Raw genomic sequence first — 10637 nt, 5'->3', positions numbered from 1 at the left:
GTATAACTGTCGAAAATTATTTCTCTGAATTAGGCGCCGTCTTGCTCACACTTACAAGAGCGCGACTGTAATCAAATCATGTTGATGTGTTTTAAAAGGCTTCTCCACTGAAACAAACGCCATCTTTCCTACTCCTATGAACAACATATACAACAAGCGGCCGAGACCTTGTTCCCTAAGCTTATATGACCCGTTAACCTATAGGAAATGTTGCGTTTTAAACAAACGGCATCTTTCCTACTTCTATAAACAACATATACAACAAGCGGCCGAGACCTTGTTCCCTAAGCTTATATGACCCGTTTACCTATAGGAAATGTTGCGTTTTAAACAAACGACATCTTTCCTACTTCTATAAACAACATATACAACAAGCGGCCGAGACCTTGTTCCCTAAGCTTATATGACCCGTTTACCCATAGGAAATGTTGCGTTTTAAACAAACGGCATCTATCCTACTTCTATAAACAACATATACAACAAGCGACCGAGACCTTGTTCCCTAAGCTTATATGACCCGTTTACCTATAGGAAATGTTGCGTTTTAAACAAACGGCATCTTTCCTACTTCTATAAACAACATATACAACAAGCGGCCGAGACCTTGTTCCCTAAGCTTATATGACCCGTTTACCTATAGGAAATGTTGCGTTTTAAACAAACGACATCTTTCCTACTTCTATAAACAACATATACAACAAGCGGCCGAGACCTTGTTCCCTAAGCTTATATGACCCGTTTACCTATAGGAAATGTTGCGTTTTAAACAAACGGCATCTTTCCTACTTCTATAAACAACATATACAACAAGCGACCGAGACCTTGTTCCCTAAGCTTATATGACCCGTTTACCTATAGGAAATGTTGCGTTCTAATGTTATTTCTTCATAATTACTTCATTGTAAAGTTTTTCCTGTATAACTGTCGAAAATCATTTCTCTATATCAGGTGCCGTCTTGTTCACACTTACATGGGTGCGACTGGGTTAAGAAATCTTAGTCGATGTGTTTTAAAAGGCTTCTAAAAAAACGGTATCCTAATCTTAAATACTTCTATAAACAACATATCATTCGCTGTATCAAGTTCAGTGTTCTTTAAAAAGCCTTCGCGTGCACATATGTAACATTTGAATTTGGGCGGGTGGGCAACAGTCCTTACACCAGAAATACCGGAGAGATCCCAATTATATGTTTTCTAGGCTTTGAGTGGTTTCATTTTTTTTAAACTGTCGCTCCAAATGGTTGTGAGAAATGGGTTCATTTGCAAGCACAGTCTTTTTTAAAATCTATTTACTGTAAATCTAGGATCTAGCTGCGAATAAGCCGTTACCCCAGATAAGATAATGATCAGCGCCCCCACCACCAGTATCTCCAGCTGTGTACCATGTGACAGGGTATTACCCAATGACAGACAAGTGGGATTTTCAAATTTTACCGGATGTGCGAAAGGAATCAAGTTGTTATTCCGGCTGGAGTCTGTTCGAGGAGAAGTACTGCATTTACTTTTGTTCGAGACTCTGCTTTTGCCACGGTTCTTGGGACATCGATCCGGCGACGGAAAGAACGCAAGAATAGGACATGGATATAATTCTGTACAAGCTGATGGGATGGAGAGCCGATTTGAACAAGAACACGGCACAGAACGGGGAATTCACGACCGCATTGTATTATTCTGACAGGGAGAACCTCCTTTGTTCTGCCCTGTAAGTTGACCAAGCGTTGTGTCCTATACAGCACGAGTCATAACGTCCTTGCTTTATAAATTTAACGGTTGGAGTCACAGCGGATCTTAACTCTTGCGGTGGCCAGATGAAACAGTGTGCCCTTTTAACCTTATCCTCGGCGTGTTACCCGACACTGGAATCGGAACTGTGGACTCGGATACCGGCAGAGAATCGCGAGGGCAGATTGCACATCCACTGTGATTGTCGACATCAACATCAAATGCAAGTTCAGAATAAAAGACGATGAGGCCACAATGATACATAGTAGGTATAATTTGACCTCTATGAAAAATGCGGAAAGTCTACAACACCATCAACCTGCTGAAAGACAACTAAAAACTCGGAATATGCACCTTATAGTCATCTTAATGTACACTTATACGAGTCGTAAACAGGCTTCAAGAAGAAAATACGGTAGCTTTAAACACGTCTTAATGGTGTTTTACCAAGTATTTATGGCAACTTTAAGCAGCTAAAATGGCATTTATTCATACCTTAAAACCATCTTAATACACACGTATATGAATCTTAAAAAGGCTTCAAGAAGAAATAAACGTAAATTATAAACATGTTTTAAGAGTGTTTTACAAAGAATATATGACAACTTTAAGCAGCTGAAAGGCTATTGTAAAGCCGGAAAATACGGATATATCCGCACCTTTTGATAATATTTACACACACGTATATTAGTCGTAATGATGCTTAAAGAAGAAAAAAACGTCATATTTACATGAAATATAAACGTTTTTTAATCATTATTTACGATATCTTTAGACTGCTTAAAGGCTACGTGAAAAACGGAAATTACGGATGTATCCGCACCTTTTGTTAATCTTTACACACACGTATATTAGTCGTAATGATGCTTAAAGAAGAAAAAAACGTCATATTTACATGAAATATAAACGTTTTTTAATCATTATTTACGATATCTTTAGACTGCTTAAAGGCTACGTGAAAAACGGAAATTACGGATGTATCCGCACCTTTTGTTAATCTTTACACACACGTATATTAGTCGTAATGATGCTTAAAGAAGAAAAAACGTCATATTTACATGAAATATAAACGTTTTTTAATCATTATTTACGATATCTTTAGACTGCTTAAAGGCTACGTGAAAAACGGAAATTACGGATGTATCCGCGCCCACGGAAAGACCACGTCACGACGATCTTTACGTACTCGTATAAGAGGCGTATAGATGCGTAAATAAGGAAAATACGTCGACGTTAAGTACTGTTTAAGCATCCGTAAATATCGTTTTTCGTGCCGTGGTACTTGGTTGTATGTTTACTCAAGATCGAATGATGATCGTAACAGAAGATGTCAGTTTTATCCCAAGTTTTATTATGATTTTTGACATTCTAACTTGGCTATCACAGCAAATCGTTTGAAATAAACAGCTACACTCACAGACGTAGCGGTCAACTGGAAACCGTGAAAACAATTTCAGATCCAGTCTGCAAAAGCCTTATGCCCTGCATTCTCAAGATAATGAATTCTGGTAATAAAACCTATATATTGTTTTGTACTGTTGGTACCTTACTGTAAGCAATCTGATGGTCTCTCTTCATAGCATTCAAAGTGTGCACGTGCAATTCAGTGTTACATGGGTACTGCCACACTGTATCAAATATTTAAAATGTAACAATTAAATCCGCACGATTTAGCTGCAACTGGTGCTCATTCCTGTGTCTGATCAGTCGTCTGGAGTGCAGGTGGACCTGAAGCACCAGGCGTTCCAGCCAGGCCGCTGCCGCCAGGTACACCAGGCTATCCGTGTAGAAGAACCTGGCCTTGATAAAACAGAACACAGAGATACAGTGAGCTGCTTTCAACATGTACAGCTAAACAATCTGAAATATTTTATCTAAATTCATATATTAGTTATGTAGATTAAAACATATTAGGTATTCCTGTTCTTCATGTACCTTCTGTTCCTTATAGAATAATTATTTAAGGCAATTTCATGTGAGTACATGCATGTACTATGATGTACAAATACCTGGCCTGTGGCTTGGTAGAGACAACTTTCCCGTTCGACAGCCATCCGCAGTCGCAACGCTCGCACCCGAACCCGTCCTTTCTGTTGACGCACAGCTGGGAAAAGGACGCCAGAACGGCTCCCTTCTTTTCGCATGCCTGGCGAGCTTCGTCCAAGTTGTATTTGTACTTGCCCTTTAGTGACGTCAGATGGAAGATCTTCCCTGAAAAAGTGATAGGAAACGCTAATACTGGTATTATTTGTATTGTAATGGGCAGATGCAAATGCGATCCTGGTATTTCAGCATATAGTTTACCTAATCGTATTCTAAATGGCGAATCTGTCTTTAGCTTTACACACCTTGGTTTGGTGTTGCTTTGCACCTGACATGTTTTTGGTTTCCCAGCTGAGTGCGGATGGTTCGCTGCTGGCCCTGCTGTTCCTCAAGGGTCGACACTTTGGCCTTCAGACGGCTGACCAGGGCTGAGCGTGTCTTGAGGTCTTTCTTAAGGGGGGACACTTGACCCTCCAGCCGGCTGACCAGCGCTGAGCGGTTGTCGATGCGTTCTTCAAGGGTCGATACTTGGCCCTTCAGACGACTGAACATCGCAGCTCGCAGCTCGTGGCTTGATAACTGTTCCTTCAGACGGGAGATGAGTGCTGAGCGGTTCTCGAGACGTTCCTCAAGAACCGAAAGCCCGATCTCCAGGCGACTGATCAACGCTGATCGCTTCTCCAGCTGTTTTAAGCCAGGTGAGAAGAATGTTTATTTTTGGTTAATGTCATACAAAACATTACCGAAATAACCAAGACAGCATAGATCTAGACGTGTTGTCGATTCCTCAAATAAACTACAGAACCCAGCTTTACATATAACATGGAATATATACAGGATACACAAAGATACGTGAAAAAAGGGGCTCACCACGTCAAAATCAGGATGTGGAGTGCTGATGTGCACCACGATGAGTGACAGCGATGTTATCAACGCTGCCATGACGACAGTCGTCTTGACAACGTAGACCAGCCGCGAGCAGGACAGAAAATTACGTACTCGGATGCAACTACCATCTTCCATGACTTCATTTTCTGCAACATAGGAGGAGCATAATATACATTATGCTTCATTTTCGATTAACAACAAGAAAAAACGAACTCTTAAGACAATCTTGGTACACAGTATAGTACTACTGATTTATAGTACATGTACTTAATGATGATAGTACTACTACTGACTTGGAGAGTCGTCCGTACTGTTGACGTGTAGCTTATCGATGATTTCTTGGACACCATCGTCCATGACTTCGTAGTCTGCAATACACGGTGTATGTGGAAGCAAATTTCGAGTGCGCTTCAAATCCTTATTAAAGAACTATCCAGCAATGTTTCAGTCATACGAATATCATGTTTCACAATCATATATACAATAAAGTATAATGATCCGTCGGAGATGTAAATAAGTGGGCATACAGCTGGATTCCTGGATTCTATTGCAATGTTCTATGACTATGTTTCCTTCAACACAAGAGGACCATCAAGATTAGGCTTCATGTTCTTTCAAAAACAACAACAGGAAAATAATCTTGGTACACAGTAATATACTATAACTGACCTGAAGACCCTCCGTCGCCGTACATAGGATCGACGAATTTTTGGGCATCTACTTGTTCGTATCCAACGATCAATTCTTCGCCTTTTTCACTGTCATCTTGTATGGTTGACCCACTGACATTTTGGTCTGTGTTTCGGTTCCGGGCGGGAGAGTCCGGACGTGGAGGGAGAGCTCGCCGCGCTATGTCAGGAGGACGGGCGGGAGTGTCCTCAGCCTGCCGCGCCATGGCAAGACCAGGAAGGACGGGAGAGTCCGGACGTGACGGGAGATCCCGCCGTGCCATGTCAGCAGGACGGGCGGGAGTGTCCTCAGCCTGCCGCGCCATGGCAAGACCAGGAAGGACGGGAGAGTCCGGACGTGACGGGAGATCCCGCCGTGCCATGTCAGCAGGACGGGCGGGACTGTCCTCAGCCTGCCGCGCCATGGCAAGACCAGGAAGGACGGGAGAGTCCGGACGTGGAGGGAGATCCCGCCGTGCCATGTCAGCAGGACGGGCGGGACTGTCCTCAGCCTGCCGCGCCATGGCAAGACCAGGAAGGACGGGAGAGTCCGGACGTGACGGGAGATCCCGCCGTGCCATGGCAGCAGGGTGTACGGGAGTGTCCTCAGCCTGCCGCGCCATGGCAAGACCAGGAAGGACGGGAGAGTCCGGACGTGGAGGGAGATCCCGCCGTGCCATGTCAGCAGGACGGGCGGGACTGTCCTCAGCCTGCCGCGCCATGGCAAGACCAGGAAGGACGGGAGAGTCCGGACGTGGAGGGAGATCCCGCCGTGCCATGTCAGCAGGACGGGCGGGACTGTCCTCAGCCTGCCGCGCCATGGCAAGACCAGGAAGGACGGGAGAGTCCGGACGTGACGGGAGATCCCGCCGTGCCATGTCAGCAGGACGGGCGGGACTGTCCTCAGCCTGCCGCGCCATGGCAAGACCAGGAAGGACGGGAGAGTCCGGACGTGACGGGAGATCCCGCCGTGCCATGGCAGCAGGACGGGCGGGACTGTCCTCAGCCTGCCGCGCCATGGCAAGACCAGGAAGGACGGGAGAGTCCGGACGTGACGGGAGATCCCGCCGTGCCATGGCAGCAGGGTGTACGGGAGTGTCCTCAGCCTGCCGCGCCATGGCAAAACCAGGAAGGACCGGAGAGTCCGGACGTGGAGGGAGAGCCCGTCGCGCCATGGCAGCAAAGCATACGGGAGACTGTTCTGAGCCCGTCGGGGCCACGCCGCAAGACTTACTGAATGCCAAGTGTTCAACCCACGTGCACTGTTCTCGACTGCTCTAAAAACAACCGATAATAGTCTGCGACGTTGCTTTGGTAGGCTTGACTTTAAGACCTAAGACAAGAGAATATGGATTTTAATATTTTTCCTTACATCCGTGGATGATCTCTCAACGTGTGTTTGTTCTCACTGCCTCAAATAGAGTGTGGAAATCCCTCTCCTATTTTTCTGTAGATATGAACAAACACGGGTATTTGGGCACACCCACGACTGATGTAGACCAATCTGTTGTGAAGTTTGGGAGAACTTGGTGTCCCAAGTCGTAGGTTACGTATAACGACAATTAAGGAAAGTACACGTGGATAATATGAGTACAACTCTTCACTGTATTGTAGATCTTTTTCCGAGTCGGTTCTTTACTTGCAGTTTGGATTATCACGGATATCTTATGATGTTAATGATTATTCTACTCCGACATAGCTAGTTATGCTTCATGAAATTTTTCGACCAGTTCATGCATGTTTGACACGTTACGCATGGTGGTCAAAAAGGCCTTGATTTTTCCTAACTTGAAAAGCATGCATATTGATGAGGAATCGATGTCAATCACTCCTTTCACTATTGGCAACAGTAGCTGACTGGTTCACACCTTTGCAGGCGGGAACTAGATTTGTTTTGGTCTCACCAAGCCCAGCAGAATTTTACCACGAACTTGTCCTTTTCAAATGCGCACCTTGTCTGAGCCCGCATTCTCCAGTTAGCGTACGTCATACATGATTCCATGTTGTTGTGCTCAACTCATCTTTATTGTACAAAAGGGTACAAAATTGACATAAAATACTACAAAATAAGAAACCACGTATTCACTATAATATTTTGTGACCTAAACTTCAGATTAACAGAATGATTGCTAGCGGTATTATGTGCCAGCCGTCCTTTAATTAGGATCATGTTGATGCATACACTAGTTTTAATGGTCAGACTTACAAAGTAGACCTTACAGTTGTAGACATTTGTCCGTAAAACTAGCAGTTGACGAAAAATTTGCCTCTCGTCAACTTACGAAAGAACTCACAGCCAATATAGCCGTTGCCCTTTTTCGTACCGTCATAGACAAATTTGTATGGATGACGACTCCGCCTCTGTGGCGTTGCCAAAATTAAAGCGCTTTCATGGGAGACAACAAACAGTCTTTGTAAACAGACTGTCGGCTCGGAGTTGCTCAGACGGACCCCTGACTAGAACAGTCAACAAATCTTGACACGGGACGTTACGCACCGTCTCTTCACAAAGGTACATGTACGCTGTTAAAGGAGTCTGTTTGATAATGGGTGGCACTGTGCGAAATAACGAATTTGCGGGGAGGAAACCGTGTTTCACGTGCCTGCAAATTCGAGTTTTCCGTGACTCTCCAGGTCGTGTCGACCTGCCCAGCTCTTCTGCACGGGGCCCGCGCCGTCCCGGGATTTACCGCGAATGCACCACTTACGCTGCGCAGGAAGTGTCGGCGACCTGTTAATTCTCGTGCAGCTACAGGGAAATTCATACACATGTCCTTCGCAGTGAACACTTTACTCCCGGTAGCTGCATAATTTAGCGACAATTATCACCTTATTATCATTTGATTACCCGTGCAGCTAGAGGGAAATTCATATACACGCCCTTTTCCAGTCTGGCGGTAGTTGCATAATTTAGCGACAATTATCACCTAATTATCATTTGATTACCCGTGCAGCTAGAGGGAAATTCATATACACGCCCTGTCCAGTGAATACTTTGCTGGCGGTAGTTGCATAATTTAGCGACAATTATCACCTAATTAGCATTTAATTGCCCTCCAAGGTTTGACCAGGCCTGGTCTGCGGCCAAAATGCCCCCCCCCCCCCCCAAAAAAAAAATCCTTTATGCGCTTTCCACTTTCCCGGCCCAAAACCCTGTGAAAAGATGCTTTTATTGGTTCAAAATGGTGATTAAACTTTCATTGTTGTTTCTCCGTTATCCACAAATGCCACTATTTGCATTTTGCGGCTAAGTATCGGCTACAAAAGTTCCAAAGAGTGTGTTCCTTTTTTGATCTTGACGACTCCGCCGGCCACAGTCGCTCAGGTCAAATGAAATTCAGTTCTCAGTGCGGGTCTCCGTGATGCTGTCATTCCTGCACCTTTCCTTCCATATGCTTCAGATAAAAGCGCAGATACTCCCAGTCAGATTAGCTCGCTTGGTCTCGCATCAGTTGAAAGAGTGTCGTCCACAGTTAGTCTTGCAACAAGTTCTAATTGGGTCCTTGAAAATCCTTGAACTAGTAGACTGTTGCCTCGCTGACGATCCAGGTCGCGAGATTTACCAATGTTGATGTAGGAACACGACCAAAGCTTCTCAGTGTTCCCAGCGCCGTGGCTGCCTATACCTGGCAAAGAGGACAGGGAGTGGAGAGCATATATCCACACTGTTTACCAGTCTCTACCGAACGGTTTAGTCTGCTATGCCATGATCCGTTTCTGTCAGTTATGCCTCTCCGTAGACCGAGCTAATTGATCCAAGTCCGTACAATTACCCCATGCGCGGTATTCTCACATGGCGGGCAGGTAACACTCCGTGCGCCGTAGAGATAACGCGGAACGCCCGATGGTATGGTTTCCAGGCTAGCCCACACACTAAGTCAGTTACTAGTAGTCCTCATCTGGGATACGTGTGCCAACTAAGAGATTTGAAAATAGCGACACGGGCGTTGATTGGCTGTTGTTTTCAAACCATATACTATGTGAATTGCAATTGGCTGACAGTCATGTTTTACAGAGCCCTGCACAAATAAAGACACAATGAGTTGTGAAATACCACGTGCCCGCTGGTCAAGTCTTTGTTGTGTAATTATTCAGTGGTTTATTTGAGATGCACGCGTGTACAACAATAAACTTCCGTGTTTGCAGGTTGATAGTACGTAGAAATTACTTGTTCGACTCAAAATTTAGTCAAATAAGTTCGTTTCATTTCAACACAGACCATTGCAACATAGACCATTGCAATTGATTTGCCCCCTTCCCGGTACATTTGAAAGCTTAGTTCACTATGACCATGTCTATGCACCAAAACAACCGGTCATCCTTGTGTATAATGTCCTTGATAATGTGTAGCACTAATACAGTCTTGCTCTTGAGTATTTCAAATAACGCCAAATGCCTTATATATTCAGCATGAATTGTAAGCTTGGAGAATAATTGCAAGCCACACTCACAAGTTTCATCACATGAGGCCATTACATGGGTTACATGAATAAATACATAAAAAATAGATATAGGTTACATCGTCATTGGCGATCGGAATAGTTCTATCCGTATGAATATTCAATCCGATCCATTTTTTTTGAGTGTGAACGGGGTTTAAATAAATTAATTCTCGGGTGTAGCAATATGGTGACGCGACGCCATTTTCATGTGTCCTTTGTTTCATGGCTCCTTCTTTTTACCATGCATGCACAAGTACACTACTCTAGACAGGACTATAGGAACAAAAGCACGTAACACCAGTACTAGTATTGTGTCAATTTGTGTGTATTTTCAACTCCTTCTTTTTACAGGAAAGATTTACAAAAACAGAAAATCAATATGGACGCCACAAAGACATTCCAATACACATCTTACAACATTATGCACAGCTTGTATCTTACAGACGACTCGTGTTTACTTTTTAAATACAATAATTCAAATCATGTCAAATGATCATTTCCCATACGCCGATTGGAAACCATATCATCGGGACCTTCCCGGCGTCTCTGCGGCGTTGGGAGTGGTACCCGCCACCCAGACAGATTGGCCCGCTCGGGGGTATAGTTCGCTCCCGCTACGATGGCGGCGAAACTAAAGCTAAGAAGACGAGCTATCAGAACGGTTCAATATAGCACACTGGGTCCAGTAAAACACACCTAAGCCGACACGTAGAGACAAGATACCAGGCAAACCTCCTTGGTACACCATATATGTTACCACAAGAATATCCTTGGTTATCCATGCAACTTTTAGAGTACTCTGAAACCTAGCCTGGGTGCCAGACCACCGCGCTCCTGGCGCTAATCCTTCGGTCGGGGAAGCAACTCGCGCCGC

General features: G+C 44.5%; 1 protein-coding gene across 1 annotated transcript; it reads left to right on the top strand.

Annotated features, from left to right (window-relative positions):
* The first annotated feature begins 5008 nt into the window (after window positions 1-5008).
* On the top strand, window positions 5009-6558 carry LOC136426574 (calcium-binding protein P-like). Its single transcript, XM_066415236.1, has 2 exons — window positions 5009-5016; window positions 5475-6558. Exons 1-2 carry the CDS (start codon window positions 5009-5011, stop codon window positions 6556-6558), a joined length of 1092 nt encoding a protein of 363 aa, XP_066271333.1.
* Window positions 6559-10637: the final 4079 nt, after the last annotated feature.

Source organism: Branchiostoma lanceolatum, chromosome 2 (genome assembly GCF_035083965.1).
Source record: "Branchiostoma lanceolatum isolate klBraLanc5 chromosome 2, klBraLanc5.hap2, whole genome shotgun sequence".
In the NCBI taxonomy this organism is placed as follows: domain Eukaryota; kingdom Metazoa; phylum Chordata; class Leptocardii; order Amphioxiformes; family Branchiostomatidae; genus Branchiostoma; species Branchiostoma lanceolatum.
This window is presented reverse-complemented; position numbering and strand designations above follow the sequence as displayed.